The 17,539-nt window shown below is 39.7% G+C and overlaps 1 protein-coding gene across 1 annotated transcript; it reads left to right on the top strand.

Moving 5' to 3' along the window:
• Positions 1-958: 958 nt before the first annotated feature.
• On the top strand, positions 959-10,437 carry mthfd1b (methylenetetrahydrofolate dehydrogenase (NADP+ dependent) 1b). The gene is made up of 28 exons (XM_037241814.1): positions 959-1,103; positions 2,585-2,669; positions 2,808-2,867; positions 2,942-2,995; positions 3,126-3,262; positions 3,432-3,532; positions 3,791-3,927; positions 4,231-4,342; positions 4,425-4,552; positions 4,650-4,747; positions 4,871-5,044; positions 5,197-5,333; positions 5,416-5,462; positions 5,784-5,891; positions 5,979-6,053; positions 6,149-6,251; positions 6,333-6,409; positions 6,566-6,706; positions 7,012-7,080; positions 7,197-7,308; positions 7,436-7,575; positions 8,027-8,068; positions 8,399-8,499; positions 8,600-8,777; positions 8,869-8,976; positions 9,265-9,417; positions 9,525-9,625; positions 9,917-10,437. The coding sequence occupies exons 1-27, from the start codon at positions 1,066-1,068 to the stop codon at positions 9,612-9,614; spliced, it is 2,805 nt and encodes a 934-aa protein (XP_037097709.1). The 5' UTR covers positions 959-1,065; the 3' UTR covers positions 9,615-9,625; positions 9,917-10,437.
• The last annotated feature ends 7,102 nt before the right edge of the window (positions 10,438-17,539 follow it).

Genomic DNA, 17,539 nt, shown 5'->3' with positions numbered 1-17,539 from the left:
ACCACTTTCACCAAAGTGCTTGTTCAAAGAAATCTGATGGACGACCACTTGTACGTTTGTGTAAAGAAAAAAAAAAAATGATGTCAATGTTTGCCAAATGACCACTCTGCTTCTTCTTCTTTATTTTTTCTATGTCCCATTGTGCGACGGGCAATGATGTTGAATTTAACTATCCTGTGGATTAGTACTGGAAATACATGCTAACCCTAGCAACAGTAGCCTTCCACTTTCGAATGAAATCCATTTTACATACATTGTAGTCAGTCTGTGAGGTGCAGTTGTACCCAGTTTTAAAATAAATGCCTGCCTTAAACGGTACAGTCTGCTTTTCTTATACATGTCAATACAATGCAAAGTATCATCAAATGCTGTGTATTACAAATAAACTTCACATATACGCAGAAATATAATAAATATAAGAGATTGTGCAGCTAAATCAGGTGCCATTCTTAAAAGCCAACATGCATATGCAATCCAAATGGTAGGGGCACAGGAAATAATTATATTAATACCGTATGCGCCTCTTTGTTCAAGAGCGTAGCGCCCCCTAGTGTGTACCTACGGGTAAAACACCTATCAGTGTCCAATCTGTTAGAATTTTCTAATGTAAAATGCGAGCTACGGCTCAACAAAGGGTAAGGAGTACTGAGCTACACACTTTATTGAAAAGAAAACACGACTGACACTAAATAATAGTATGTTTCCCTTATTTCAAGTGCGACGTTTTAACATTTTGCACCAATGACATTGAAGAAACGCCTTTGCTAAACACCAATGGTTGTTAAAAGCAAATAATGGAATCTTAATTGGTGGATTGAATCTTTAGTCGGGCTAAAGCAAGCACTCGATTGGTTTTCAAGGAGTGACAGTTTCACAATAACCCCGCCTATTTCTGTGATGAGCACGCCGATTGGTCAAAGTGAGTACAGTGATCGCGGATAGAGCGTTTTACGTCACTTTTGTCGCTTTACGTCCCAAAAGTCTTTTGGCATATACAGTATTTTAGAAATACAGCAGTGCGCGTGGTCCAGAAAGGAGATACGAACGATCTGTCAACCTACTAAGATGCCAGCACAAGTCATACTTGGGAAAGAGGTTTCGGCGTAAGTCTATTTTTTATTTTTGAGTTTTACAGTCATGTGCCTCAAAGCAGTGTTGACTTGACCGAGCTCACCGCGGCATGGTGGTGGTCATGTGTGCGGGACGATTGGCAACTACACTAAGTCAAGCATTGCCTCCTTATCCTGCAAAAGCAGAATTACTTTTGTGCGTCTTACCTGAATATATTGTGAAATCATCATACCACATTTGAAGAATAATTATTAATGTAAATTGCGGCGTCTGCTTGTGCAAGGTGTAGACCACGTGAGAGTCGCATGTGTTTAACAAATTAGATGTTCATAATGTGATGAGGATTACCCTGCCGAGGAATCTTTATTTTACTAATCGATTAACAAAGATCTGTTATGCAATATTGACTTCAACAGGCCTTACTGTGCAATGAGTGATGAGTACCGAATGACGCAACAATTTAGGGTACTTGATCTTTGTCCTCTTTGACAGTTAATCTCAAATGGCTCGGTTCGTTAACCAGGAATATTTGTCAGCTTCTGTTAGTTGCAACAACATAACGTCTGATGTTAAAATATATGTCAGCAATAATTGTAACGTTTCTTCTGATAATCAGAACAATTAGTTGCATTGTGCAGTAGTCAGAAGACCTGGCAGCCATGCACTCATTAGCTGATTATTTATTACACGAATCATTACACAATCTGGCATTCTAATTCTAATTTCCATTTTATACTATTCAACTGATATTCCCATAATTTTTTGGTGAGGACCTAAAGTTTGCTGTTACGTTTTCAAATAAGTACAACAATCAACTAACTTGTGGTTTTATTCACGTTTCCAGACAGCAAATGGATATTTCCCTCCTAATTTGTCTGGGTAAATGCTGTCATGCATGTGTAATCAAAAACTATTAAATGACTTGCTGTGTGCAACTCGTGCAAAGTCACGTTCACTCCAGCTTAGTTAAATTAGTTCCCTTCCTTTAGAAAGTCATGGTTTGTCTCTCATTTTCATCTGATGTGGCTATAATAACAATGTGGGACTTTGTTTTGTGCCATAAAACAAATAATTGCAATCAGTGTTAAGATTTATTCACAGAGAGGAAATGATAACAATAGTTTGACTGCTGCAAAATAAAGTCCAGTGAACTCCATCACCTTTGTCTTGTGCGTTTAACTTTTGATTGACTCAGCTGACTTAGTTTAGCCTCAAGAAAAGTTGCTTTATTTCACCAATTCCTGACCATTAAATGATTAACGTTAATTGTTTGGTCATCTTAGGTGGACTGTATTAATATTTATATATTATGGCATATATCTTCATTTGATATTACACACAATATAACCTAATATATTGCACAAATAAAACTACAAATGCTACAAAAACACAGTTATATAATTCATACATAAATATATCCAATAAAGTAACACAATGAACTATTTGTATATATAACACTCTTTCGCGACAAAGATTAAACAAGTAAAATTTGCTTTTGTTTCTTCTTTGTCAGGCAGGTGAGGGAGAACTTGAAGAAGGATGTAGAGCAGATGAAGCTTCAGGACCCCAACTTCCAACCTGGTCTAGTGATTTTACAGGTGCATTATTTGTTCACATGAGTTGCCATGCGTTTCTCCTATTGTTTCTGCTTTCCAAATATCTCCATATTAAAGTGGATCTCTGTCAGAAGTCAGTGTTTTGTAATTCTTGAAGCAATGGTGTGTTTGTCTCAATAGGTTGGAGATCGTGATGATTCCAATCTCTATATTGGCATGAAGCTAAAGGCTGCATCTGAGGTAAGTGTTTTCTTTCCCAGCTTCACTTGTCCTGTAAGACATATCAAACGTGACCTCTTTGTCTTGTCGAGTAGATTGGAATAAAAGCCACACACTTGAAACTTCCCAACACAGCAACTGAGGAAGAGGTGAGAACACTGTCTGGAATGTCGACGCCTTTGTAATGAACTTTTAGATTTAGGCTACCGAGGCCTTAAAAGAATGTGGCACAGAAGTTAAATTAACAAGTTAAATTTGAACAAGTTTTTCTCTCCTCAGATTCTCCACAGCATCACAGAGGTGAATGAGAATTCTTCTGTCCATGGTCTCATTGTCCAGTTGCCCTTAGACTCGGTCCACAAGATCGACACAGAGAAGGTGACAAATGCTGTGGCACCTGAGAAGGATGTAGATGGGTAAGGACATTTTCTATTTTTTTCTTCACTTGAATATGCATTGTTACTTATCGCTATCTAGGTTATTCAGTTAGTTATAAGAATGCGGTTGAAAAAAGAAAGCTTAAAGTTGACAGTAAGGATCGAATAATTGCCCTGATATGTGTTTGTGTCTTGTATCTGTTTTAAGGCTTACAAGCATAAATGCTGGGAAGCTGTCTCGTGGAGATCTGAGCGACTGTTTCATCCCATGCACTCCAAATGGCTGTATGGAACTGATCAGACAGACTGGTAAATAGAGCAAGATACTAACATCACTAAAGACCCTGTAAAGTAACAAACATTTTTTGTAAATTTCACATATCACACATTACTGTTAACAAGTCTGCCAAATTTGAATGAATAAAAAAATTCCAGGGCTGCTTGCGGCTAATAGTGGCCAATAGCAACTAGCCACCATTTGACTTTACAGGGGCTTTAAAGAGGCTTTTACAATATACCTACAGCATCAACAATGAAAATGTCTCTTTCTCTCCTGCTTCCTTGCAGGTGTGTCAGTGACAGGTAAACGTGCAGTGGTGATAGGTCGTAGCAAGATTGTAGGCGCACCAATGCATGACCTTCTACTGTGGAACCACGCCACCGTCACCACATGTCATTCCAGAACTCTGGAATTGGCTGAGGAGGTAACTGCTTGTCAGATCGAAATTATTTTCTAAATTGGGGGCAGGAAAAGTACAACCTTTAATCCAGCCCACTGAGTTTTTTTTCCCCCCATTGAAACTTTGATTAAATTGAAACTGTCAATTAAAATGTAGGCCTATTTTCATCAATTTGTTTTTTTAGTTCAGGTTTTATTAATCTCGTTAAATAATTGTTTCATTTATTGTGAATGGTACGGTTAAAACAGTTTTACATACGTATAATAGGTGTCTCTTATATTTTATTAAATTTAATTAATTTGATTTAATTCTTATTCTTGCCTCTAGGTTGGCAAGGCAGACATCCTTGTTGTTGGCATTGGAAAAGCACAGATGGTGAAAGGGGAATGGATCAAGAAAGGAGCAGTAGTTATTGATTGTGGCATCAACTTCATTCCAGGTTCCATGTTTTGAAAAAATCAGTGGTCATTTCTTTTTTGTAAGTAAATCTGTTGTAGTTACCTTAAATTTTTGTGTTGCAGATGAGAGCAAACCCAGTGGCAAGCGGGTTGTGGGCGATGTGGACTACAGCTCGGCCCAGGAGCAAGCAAGCTTCATCACGCCGGTTCCTGGAGGTGTGGGACCCATGACAGTGGCCATGCTGATGGCGGTAAGGTTAATTCATAATGACAACTACTAAATGGAGTCATTTTATTTTAAAGAATATCACCGGAACATTTATTTTTTGCACACGTGCATGTGTTTAGAATACAGTGCTGAGTGCAAAGCGTTTCTTGGAGAACCATCAACCAGGGAGGTGGACTATTTCTTATACTAAACTCAAACTCCAGAATCCTGTGCCAAGGTTTGTCATCTAATCTGTATTTAAAAAAAAAAAAAAAAAAAAAATCAACAATCCACAAGCAATTAGACATGGGTCTAATGTTTTCCTTTTTTTTGGGGGGGGGTGACCTTTGTGTACACACAGCGACATCGTGATTTCCCGCTCCTGCGTCCCAAAGCCCATCGACCGTCTAGCAAAAGAAGTGGGTCTGCTCTCAGATGAGGTGGACTTGTATGGTAAAACCAAGGCCAAGGTCCACCTGAGCATCATTAAGCGGCTGGAGGCGCAACCAGACGGCAAATATGTGGTGGTTACTGGGTACGTTGCACTTTCAGACCCCTCCACATTACTGTTTGACTTGACAGTGATCCATATTGAAAATGTGTGCTTGTTTTTGGCTATATAGATATCCTAACTTGTAACTTAGAGCAAAATTCACAGAATTCACTGACATGATTCTGCTTGTGTAGTATTACTCCGACTCCACTGGGAGAAGGAAAGAGCACCACCACCATCGGCCTGGTCCAAGCACTGGGAGCCCACATGAAGTTAAATGTTTTCGCTAACGTCCGTCAGCCTTCACAGGGACCCACATTTGGCATTAAAGGTGACCTGAATTAAGATCTGCAGAAATTTGAACTTTTAGTGTCACACTTTTTATACTGAAGAGTTTTGCTTTATGTCCACAGGTGGTGCTGCAGGAGGGGGATATTCTCAAGTCATTCCAATGGAAGAGGTACTGTCCTTCAAAATTCTGACTTCTAATATATGAAAAAAAGAAAAGAAAAACATGGCATGTGAACCCAGCCCTGCCGCAAATGGCCGAATTCGTCTCCATGAAATGCCCGACTCACTTTAAGTTGATTCTATGGCACAAAGTTGCCACTAGATGGCGTCAGAACAGTAGTAAAGCAAGGGCAAGGCAAGGCAACTGGTTTTGGTTTTAAATAAATCTTGTGACACCAGTCCTTAAATGTTACTGACACGCCCCGAGTATACTGTATATGTATTTAAAAAAGTTTGTATTTTTTAAATAGTAAACTAATTTTCTTTTCAGTTCAACCTCCACCTCACAGGTGACATCCATGCCATCACTGCAGCCAATAACTTGGTGGCTGCTGCCATCGATGCCCGCATGTTCCATGAGGCCACGCAAAGTGACAAGGTGGCTCCTCTCTTCTGTCTGTTGTCTATTTTATTTTTAAATTACAATATTAATCGCTACTGTCTTTGTGTCTGTGTGCATCTTAAGGCTCTGTACAATCGCTTGGTTCCCCTCAGTGGAGGACAGAGGACGTTCTCCCCGCTCCAGATCAACCGACTAAAAGTACTTTCTCTCATTAGTCTCATTGTTTCCCTCTTTTCTGCATCTTGTTCCATTGCAGTGCTTTCACATTTGTGCTCTGTGCTTTTTCATTTTAGAGACTAGGCATTGACAAAACGGATCCCACCACTCTGACTGAGGATGAGATCTCTCGCTTTGCGCGTTTAGACATTGACCCAAGTGCAGTAACCTGGCAGAGAGGTGAAAACAACAGACTTTTTATAACCCCCATTTGTGTATACGTGTTCATTCAATTGTTATGTTGTTTTTCTATACCACAAGTGCTGGACACCAATGATCGATTCCTTCGAAAGATCACAATTGGACAATCGCCGACTGAAAAGGGCTATACAAGAGAGGTATATAGAAAGGAAGCTATGCAACATTTTTTATGCAGCTCTTGTGTTGGAAGTCTTCAGATTATAGGAATTTGTGACTGAATTTTTTTTTGCAGTAATTCTGGAGGCATTGTTGTACAAAGAACATGCATTTTTTATGTCTCTGTTACCCTCCAGGCCCAGTTTGACATCACAGTAGCCAGTGAAATCATGGCGGTGCTCGCCCTCACCAGCAGCCTGCAGGACATGCGTGAGCGGCTAGCCAAAATGGTGGTGGCCACTAGCCGTGGAGGACAGCCCATCACCACTGAAGACCTGGTTAGCAGCATTAAGTAACTAGAACTAACAATACAGTGGTACCTTGACTTATGGACTTTTGGAGTTACAAACTGTTGCTCAGTAGATGTGCATTTACAAATATTTATTAAATAAGAAAAGTAGCCAAATACAGAATGATAACCTGGCAATGAACCTGTAGTAGGAGGGGCCAGAGCTCCTGATATCATTCAATGTACCACTGTAAATTTTCACGCACTGCATGACAATTAAACAAGATATACACAATTTGTGATAGGATGGTAGAAAACATTGTTGAGCATTTGTTATGTTTTTATGTCTTCTAGGGTGTGTGTGGTGCTCTAACTGTGCTCATGAAAGATGCCATCAAGCCAAATCTCATGCAGACTTTGGAGGTGGGTGGAACGTTATTATGTTATCAACTAGTTTATCACAAAAAAGAGAAGAGTGTGCAGACGATCCGATTTAATTTAGCAGTTTTGAGTCTTATTTGAGTCATCCAATTTTACAGGGAAACCCTGTATTTGTCCACGCCGGCCCTTTTGCCAACATTGCCCACGGCAACTCCTCCATCTTGGCTGATAAAATTGCTTTGAAACTGGTTGGACCAGAGGGCTTTGTTGGTAAGTGGAGAAAAACAGTTACTGTTTGCGTGTGCTCTCAAGAATAAATTTCTTGGCAACATAACTCTGTGTACCCTCCAGCTTTGAATCAGATTAACTTACACATATTGTGACTTTTACCACACAGTAACAGAGGCTGGCTTTGGAGCTGACATTGGCATGGAGAAGTTCTTCAACATCAAGTGCCGATACTCAGGCTTGAGACCCCACGTGGTGGTTTTGGTGGCCACTGTCCGCGCCCTGAAGATGCACGGCGGGGGGCCAACGGTTTGTTTTCCCTCAACCACTTATCCACACAATAATTATTTAATTTTAATAATAAGTCAAAGTCTGCTTTATTGTCAATTTCTTCACGTCAAGACACACAAAGAGATCGAAATTGCGTTTCCTACTATCCCACGGTGACAAGACATATTACATATTATATATACGTATATATTATATTATATTGGTCCACGGACAAACAAAACATTCAAGTAAACAATACAAAAAGTAAAAACAAGAGGGCACATACAATGAATAAATAAGAGCAATGAATAAATAATAAATAAATATATGAGCAACATGGTTGAAATGGAGCAATTGTGCATAATAATAATTGCAATAATTGCTTTCCCTTAAAACTGGTGCGTCTTCATCATTTAGAGTGACTTTGAATATATTCATTCTATTAATGGATAGATCTAAAGCATTAACAATGTATTTATTTATTTTTCAGGTTACTGCTGGAATGCCGCTACCAAAGGAATATATTGAGGAGGTAATGTACTTTCTGCTGATGGACAATGTTTCCCACCCACAGTAGCTACTGTGTCCTTTGTTATTTTCGTTAAGATCAGTCATGTTAATTTTAAACCTGTGAGAGAATATTATCATATTTTCATAGACATCTAAACAGTTATCTAATTAATAGAGATGACATATGTGATATGGGGTTAATATAGTGTGGCATTTACGTGGGCCCCATCTTTCGTTTTGTTGAATTAAAAAAAAAAAGTATGGTGCATTGTTAGCTTGAAATTAAAAAAAAAAGTACACAGATCAGCAATCAAACTTAACTTAATATGTGCATCTGTGATTATTTGGGTAGAACCTTGAGCTGCTGGAGAAAGGCTGCAGCAACATGAGAAAACAGATTGAGAATGCCAAACACTTTGGTGTGCCAGTGGTGGTGGCTGTCAATGCTTTCAAGTAAGTAGATCCTCTTTTTTTCCCCAAACACTGCTGTTCATTTTCAAGCTGTTTTTAAATTGAGGAAATAGAACATATGATGAATTCATTTCTTACACAGGACTGATACTGATGCTGAGCTGGACCTGGTCTGCAGCATGGCCAGAGATGCCGGTGCCTTTGACGCTGTGCGTTGCAACCATTGGGCTGAAGGTGGAGCAGGTGCTCTTGCTCTGGGACAGGCTGTCCAGAGGGCCTCAAAGGCCCCGAGCAGCTTCAAGTTCCTTTATGACTTGGAGGTACAGTACATGTTCAAGGCAGGCCGCCAACTGAAAATCCCACTTTGTGTTCAGCCAAATAATTGTGTGTAAATTCCTTCTTCATTATCAGCTTCCTATTGCCGATAAAATCCGAATAATCGCCCAGAAGATCTATGGAGCTGATGATATTGAGCTTCTCCCAGAGGCCCAACACAAAGTGGAGCTCTACACCAAACAGGTCTGCAGCTCATCCTGTCTGCCTTTTTCCCCTCTATAGAGGGATGAGAGTCATCCCAATTTGCTTATTAGGGAAGATCAATACCACTTCTTTTTTCTCCATTACTAGTACGAGTTCTTAATTATGGTATCGGCCGCCATTGCGAGTACAATAACTTGAAATAAGGATGGTATAGGTACGATACCTGGTATTGATATTTGCTAATTCCTCTTGCTGATTAAATCACAAGATCCACATCAGCATTGCCAAGGTAAAAAATGTGTTTTTGTTCACTTCCTTTTCCCTCAGGGTTTTGGCAACCTGCCAATCTGCATGGCAAAGACTCACCTGTCGCTCTCCCACGAGGCAGACAAGAAAGGTGTGCCCACAGGCTTCATTGTGCCCATCAGAGACATCCGAGCAAGCGTTGGTGCAGGCTTCCTCTTCCCACTCGTTGGCACTGTAAGTTTTTCCCTATAATATACTGCATTAGTGCATGAATAAGGATTTCATATTGTGTAATTACAATGCCCCTTTTTTTTTATTTTTTTTTATTCTCTTGCTGCTAGATGCCCACAATCCCTGGCCTGCCCACCAGGCCTTGTTTCTATGACATTGACTTAGATCCTGAGACTGAACAGGTCAATGGGCTCTTCTGAGCTGGATGCTGGTAAGAACGTTTCCTTCCCATATCAGTCGTTCAGCAAGCACTGTGCAAAAGTCGTAGGATTTTTTGTTTTTGTCTTAATTACACCTTTCATGGTGGTAGTATTTTTGACTAAACAAAACAAAAATACCACCCACAATTATAATGGCACCATTATGACCTCATTGAATCAGCAAGTAGCCTTATAACGGCCGGACAAAACGACAACACACAATTATTTTCACTTTTGTTTGTTGGAATTATGAGTAAATGTAATCAATGTTTTGATTGCCCTCCCCTCTCTCTGTTTACCAGGCTGGTACACTGCTGTCTCCTGCAGATTCATTATCAAGTTCTACCCTAGAAGCACCTTTGACTCCTGTCTGTAAAAAAAAAATGACTGAAATTTCTTCAGATAAACATGCATTTTTCTGTTCCAAAAAATATAATTCAAAATTAAGGGTTAGTTCCCAGAAATCCAGATCCATCAAGTTAATAGGCTGATAATACTTTTTTTTTTTAAAGCATCGATACTCATATGAGAATTTGCTGTTTTTGAAGGGCTAGTTTGAGTGTGTATAAGTGTGTGTTATTCTCAAGAAATCACAGCAGATTTGCCTGGCGACTGAACGTCTTGGTCCTTTGAAATTAGTAATCAGCAATTTTGTCTTAAAATAATGTCAACTCCACTTTGCCCCACTATATTCCGTATTTCAAAAGAAAACAAAATAATGCCCTCTTTAAATTGATTGTTCAGTATTTCTAACACTGTATGAAGGTGTCTAAAACTGATGTAATATCAGACAAGTCTGCTCTAATAAAATATTTTTATCAAACCATTGCTTCCTCTCCATTTCTCTCCCACTTTTCCTGAATGTTATTTCATCTTTGTCTCTTTTAGTAGGGTTACTGATAATGTAGTGGTATGTTCATGTTGGCCGGACTTGTGCAAGACTTTGGTCTTGATAATGAAAATGGATTAACTTTTAATTGAGACCAAGTCAGCCCAATCTCCAAATGTGTCATTTTTAAATGTATTTAGACAACAAACACATAGCTGCTCACCATCAATCCTCACCTGATGGAAAAATATGACTCAAACGGTATGTTGTCTTCTGTCAAGTGACTTTTTGCATCGGACAGGTTGTAGATGTAGCCAGGCCTTGGTGTAGCCCAGGGGTGTCAAACTTATTTTTGTCGCGGGTCGCATCATAGTCATGGTTTCCTTTGAAGGGCCATTGAAACTGCCAACCCAAATAAATGTCTGAATGTCTCAAATTATATATAGTGTACGGTACTCAACAAACTAGTGAATGACTAGATGAATAACTAGTTTTCAAAACAGAGACCAAGAAAAACTTAACATATTTTAAAAATATGAATGGTAATAAAAATTGCTAGCAATAGATCTATTTTTTTTAAAAGTGAAAACAATTAGTAATTTTAATATTGACAATTTGATGCACAATTTGTCTTTGCGGGCCACATAAAATGCTGTGGTGGGCCGTATCTGGCCCCCGGGCCTTGAGTTTGACACTGGTTTAGCCGGTGAAAATGAACTGAATAATGTTACTGGCCACAGTAAATTCATGATTTAACAAAGGCAACAATTACTTTTACCACTCAAGATCAGGTGGCTTTGAATAGTTTTTCCCCTCTCAAAAATCACTATCTCAAAACTACATTTTGTGGGGAATAAAATCAGCTTTTGACAGAACAGGGGAGTAGTGATGTGCATTCCAGTTCTTTTAAGTGAACTGAATCTTTAGAATATTTTCACTCAAAAGATTCGTTCAAACGAATCGTTCAACGAATCGTCCCCCCCACACACACACTGAACCTTCATTTTTTTTTATAAATCAAATAATCAAAAATCATGGTTTTTATAAATCAAATAATCAAAAATCATGGTCAAAGCTTAAATGAAAGTGAAAAGTGCCACACCCGCCCTCACCCCCACTTTCTGATTGACTGTTTGATCTGTGACGTCACTTGGACACTCCATTAGGTACACCACCATTTTCAAGTGTACCTAATAACAGGCCACTTTATTAGGGAAATATCATGGTCAAAGGTCACATGTGTAAAACTCCAGTTGTCAGGGCTGCATTCCAACATGTTTTCCAAGATTCCTTCGTTAAGTGCACCTGTGTCAAAAGTTAGGCTCCTGCAGAACATGAAAATGAACTGATCTTTTCACTCAGGTGTGTTTAACGAGGGTAACCTGGAAAACATATTGGAACGCGGCCCCTCGAGGACTGGAGGTCGACACCCCTGGTTTAAGTGAAAAGTGCCACACCCGCCCTCACCCCCACTTTCTGATTGGCTGTTTGATCTGTGACGTCACTCGGACACTCCATTAGGTACACCGCCATTTTCAAGTGTACCTAATAACAGGCCACTTTATTAAGGAAATACCATGGTCAAAGGTCACAGGTGTCAAGCTCTAGTCCTCGGGGTCGCATTCCAACATGTTTTCCAAGATTCCCTCGTTAAGTGCACCTGCGTGAAAAGTTTTAGCTCCTGCAGAACGTGAAAATGAACAAAATCTTTTCACGCAGGTGTGTTTAACGAGGGTAACCTGGAAAACATATTGGAACGCGGCCCGTCGAGGACTGGAGGTCGACACCCCTGGTTTAAGTGAAAAGTGCCACACCCGCTCTCACCCCCACTTTCTGATTGGCTGTTTGATTTGTGACGTCACACGGACACTCCATTAGGTACACGGCCATTTTCAAGTGTACCTAATTTATTAGGGAAATACCATGGTCAAAGGTCACAGGTGTCAAGCTCTAGTCCTCGGGGCCGCATTCCAACATGTTTTCCAAGATTCCCTCGTTAAGTGCACCTGCGTGAAAAGTTTTAGCTCCTGCAGAACGTGAAAATGAACAAAATCTTTTCACGCAGGTGTGTTTAACGAGGGTAACCTGGAAAACATATTGGAACGCGGCCCCTCGAGGACTGGAGGTCGACACCCCTGGTTTAAGTGAAAAGTGCCACACCCACCCTCACTTTCTGATTGGCTGTTTGATTTGTGACGTCAGACGGACACTCCATTAGGTACGCCGCCATTTTCAGGTGTACCTAATAACAGGCCACTTCATTAGGGAAAAATCATGGCCAAAGCTGAACTGAAAGTGAAACGTGCCACACCCGCCCTCACCCCCACCTCCTGAATGGCTGGTTGATCTGTGACGTCACACGGACACTCCATTAGGTACACCACCATTTTCAGGTGTACCTAATAACTTTATGCATTTTTTGTGCGTGTCAAGAATACATATTTGACTACTTGCTCTTTATTTTGGGGGACACCAACACATTTTACACAATGTAAAACACATACATATTGTCATATAAAGCAGTTAACCAAATGCCAGACTTTTGTTTTCATGCCCAAAAAAATAAAAACAAGGAATAAAACACCAGACAAGTTTTAACAGGTTTTAATGTTTAGTAAAATAATAATAAAAGTACATTTCAAACCAGATTTTTGTTTTCATGCCCAAAAAAATAAAAACAAGGAATAAAACACCAGACAAGTTTTAATGTTTAGTAAAATATGAATAATAATAAAAGTAAATTTCAAACCAGCAATCTAATGTGAAATTGCAGTAGATATATGGATAACAATATTTAGGCGTATATATGCATACACGTTATTTTAAGTGTTATAAAATAAAGATTACCCAAAGAGAAGCATAATCTCCCCGTTGTTGCATAACGGCGCATCCCTTCATGCAATAAAGTTAGCCGTTAGCTTGGATTAAACGTGCATAAAAGAAGTGGTGTTTCAGTGAGTGGTTCTTTCTTTCCTTGGCAAATCGTAAATCTACATTCTGGCTTACATAGTTCACGCCAGGAGGGAGACGCAACACGTTCACTGACTGATCCGTTGATGCACGGGAAGGAAGGCAGTTCACCTATTGACTCGTTCGCGAACGGGAAAGTCAGGATTCGTTCCCTCACTGATCCGGTCTCGCGATGAACTGGAAATGCAAAGCACTAACTCCTTCACTCACATATCCGTTCCGTTCAGTTGGTGAACGGGAAATGCAATTCGCGACTCGTTCGTGAACGGGAAGCTACGTCATTTTCTTCTTCGTTTTGTTTTACGGCGAGGTGGCACCAGCTTCAATGTGCATTACCGACACCTACTGGTTGAAGTCATATGAACTGAAAAAAGAACGAATCACTTGAGGAAGTTATTAGTTCACTGTCGTTCACTGAAAAGATTCGTTCTTTTGAACGAATCGTTCACTCACGAGCCAACACTACAGGGGCGAGAATTGGTTGTGTTTAGCCAGCAGGGGGCAAGCTCATACAACATATGTTTGCACCTGGAGCTTAGCATTTAACTGAAGTCGTCGTGTCTGCAGGGTATCATCACTCATGGTTGTCAAAAAAGCATTTTATTTTCAGCTGTCTGGAAGCAAATATCAGTGTGAGTGAAAAGAACAAAACAACATTCAAAGTAAAAAGGACCAAGTGTTATTTTAACTCCTACATTTTGTGTCTGCCACCATTACCGTTGTGCAGTTTGTGAATATATTTTCTATTCACCAAATCATAAATTAAAATAAGGTACGTGTTAAAAATCAAACATGCTGATGTCCCAGAAAATTCTGGATTTTTTTGGGAGGGACTGACATCAACATTTGATACATATATTGATTATTATGAGTAGTATTTTTGTCAGGGACAAAACAAGCCAAGATGAGCATTCTATTCTGTTCAAGAACACTGAAAATAAAATATGCAGTCTTATATTTTTCCCGTTATACTGCCTGTTTTAGTAGATATAGTGTACACAGTTTAGCTAGTGTATATAATTGCAGTTTTATCAATAACAATGACCTTGAAAGTTGCACAATTGCCGAGTCATCAGGAATCACACAAAGTGTTTCAAACTTTTTTTTAATCCAAAAATTTAATTGTGAGAATAATTTACATTGTATGACGATGGTCATGACTAAATTACTCAAAAGACACAAACTTCTTTCAGTAGGTTTTTCATAAATAAATAATAGCAAATGAATAGGTGCACAAAGAAAAACATAAATCCGATCCAAAATAAATAAGATATGCAAGCTACATCAGTAAAATGACTTCTAATAAATAAATAAATAAATAAATAAATAAATAAATAAATAAATAAATCTACATTCAGATTCATTATGCATGCCATCATATCAGTTTATAAAATATTTTTAAAATAAGTGATAACAGAACATGAGCAACAGCAGAAAATAGTTATGTTTTGGTGAAGCATATTATATAATTATATACTGTATATCTCTGTACTGTATATATATATATTTATTTACAAATAATGACTATTTGGTGTTATTCATCCACACTATAGATATGATATACATAAGTTGAAAATATTTTTTGCTAAACAACTACCTTTTTTTTTGTTCAACAAGTTTGCCTTGTAATAGAATTGTTTCACAGGTTCAAGGAAATCTTGAAGTTTCTGTACTAATGTTTTGATTTAGAAAATGTCCCACTTTAAACATCTCACATCTAGTTCTTCATTTGAAAGCGGAGGGATCCAGAGATGAAATATTGAAAATATGATGGCGCACGCGTCAATGGAGCAGAGATGATTTGCTTATGGAAAATGGCTAAAGGATGTGGCTGATGTTTTTACAGCGTGTCAAATAAGTGAAAAAAGATGGCAATTCTCGTGGATTGCTGCCCTTACCGTATTTTAATGTGAAACCATCATTTCTGCCCTTAGTGTTTTACGGTGGTTGACTTGCTATTAATTCATTCATCATGCTAGTGACTTCCTGCCAAGGGGGATCTCATCCACTTCTCAGATCCTCCAAAAAAAAACCCAGCCATGGCCGATGTGAGTAAAATGGGCTGAAGTCTCGGAAAATCTAGACAACAATACAATATTTCCAACAACTGTGCGATGCTGGCCTTGCTATACCGCATTGCTTCACATGGTGGTAAGGGTCATTCATTTCCTCATCTGAAGAGTAATTTAATTGAAAGCATATTTTTGTACAAATGCTCATGTTTGGGTGATTGCTTGAGAACTTCACATTTAACTGCCTCACGATTGCAGTTGCAGTTCTCATTAATGTAATTGGGTGAGTATGAACAATATTTAGAGGGCATGTAAAAAAACATATTTTTTCCATGTGTAGTTTTACCACTTTCATATGCTTTAAATTCATTTGCACTTATTTGAACACACTAATCATATTGGAGCACATACAAAACCATAAAATATATGGGAGTGCCTGTGTGTTACATATTTGCTTGTAAGAAGCAAGGCCTCGACGTTGGCAAGTGAGCTGTGGTCCACAGCAGCTTGAGCAGTTTTGTGGCATCCATTGAATGGTAACTTTTATGCAAGAGAGCCCTTTGCAGTGGGAAAAAAAGTTGTTCTGCTGTTTGAAACCCTTAGTTGTTAGGTTAGATAGTGGAACTTTTAAGTGTGCATTGAAAAATCTATTAAGAAAAATGAAATGTATATAGGGCATGCATTTTGCACACATTTTGTCCATATTTAAAATGGCATTTTTGTCATGAGCGTGGTCCTATGTGGCCATCCAATAGCACTGGAGAAAAATTGTGGTTGCCTCCAACCTTTAATTTATTTAACTATTCCTCTCACATGTGACTTGGCCCTCATCTCACTGGCCATTTGCAGCGATCAGCTTATTTTCTACTTGTCAGTTGTGGCTACTTTGTAGTATGCAGAAGGGGAAAAAAAAAATCCTCTGAGAAATTCACTCAATAGCATTGAACAGCAAAGGCCAAGATTCAGCAATACATTTATCAACAGCGGCTTTCGGAGGGCCCTGTGAGGCTGTTTGCTTGATCTCACCAAGGACCCAAAATCTTACATAAGCTGCTTTGCCTAGTGAAAGGCAGACTGAAAATACCCAGCACAGCGAACAGAGATCCTCACATAACACCCCCCCGCAGCTACACAACAGCACATAACGCCAGCAGTTTGGGGCCCAACGCGGCGCTCACGTCTCCTCTAAGCCAGCATATGTCAGGCCGGGTCTGTCTCTCTCCTGTCTGCCTGCCTCTGTGCGAACAGCAGGGGATTGTCTCTGCGTCTGCCAAATGGCCGGCATCACGTTCACACACTCCTTCTGTCAAACTGTTAAAAGTCTCTCAAGTCAAGTGAGCAGTAGATGTGTGTCACTTAACGGAGAAACACACACAGTCTGGTTTGAATGCACATCTTTTTAGACACACAAAGACACGAACCCATCACACACTTTGATGTTTAGAAACAGACGGGAAATTGAGTCAAAGTGAGTCATGTATTTTCCGAAATAAAATCAGTGGGTACAGCCACACAATATCATGAAAATATTTAGGGCGGTAGGGCCATCAAGAGGAGTAAAAAAATATAACAACTGATTCATGAAGAAGATTTGAAGCTTCATTTTCCCATCACTAGCTACATGCAAGCCTGGTTAGCACATCCGCCTCACACTTCAGAGGGTGCGGGTTCGATTCCACCTCCAGCCCTCCCTATGTGAGTTTGCATGTTCTCCCCGTGCCTGCATGGGTTTTCTCCGGGTCCTCCGGTTTCCTCCCACATCCCAAAAACATGGTAGGTGGGCCGATTGAGCACTGCGGATGGTTGTTCGTCTCAGTGTGCCCTGCGATTGGCTGGCAACCGGTTCAGGGTGTCCCCCGCCTACTGCCCGATGACAGCTGGGATAGGTTCCAGCAAGGCCGCGACCCCCGTGGGGACAAAGCGGTAAAGACAAAGATGGATAGCTACATGCATATGCTTTAACACCATCATACTATATATGCATGTGAGGTCCAGGTATTATTTTTGTCCACTTGAGGTCACCATCCTCATATTGTAATATCCATGACTTTAAATCATTACTGGCGTGACGGCGTCGGTTAAGGCCATCGGCAGGTTGGCTGAGAATGTGCTTG

The sequence above is a fragment of the Syngnathus acus genome, chromosome 22 (genome assembly GCF_901709675.1).
Source record: "Syngnathus acus chromosome 22, fSynAcu1.2, whole genome shotgun sequence".
Taxonomy (NCBI): Eukaryota; Metazoa; Chordata; class Actinopteri; order Syngnathiformes; family Syngnathidae; genus Syngnathus; species Syngnathus acus.
This window is presented reverse-complemented; position numbering and strand designations above follow the sequence as displayed.

Excerpts from the sequence above, each read along its gene's own strand:
- mthfd1b (XM_037241814.1), top strand. The coding sequence starts at position 1,066 with ATGCCAGCACAAGTCATACTTGGGAAAGAGGTTTCGGC. Across the intron at positions 2,868-2,941 it reads AGCTAAAGGCTGCATCTGAG|ATTGGAATAAAAGCCACACA; the intron begins GTAAGTGTTTTC and ends CTTGTCGAGTAG. Across the intron at positions 6,410-6,565 it reads AAAAGGGCTATACAAGAGAG|GCCCAGTTTGACATCACAGT; the intron begins GTATATAGAAAG and ends GTTACCCTCCAG.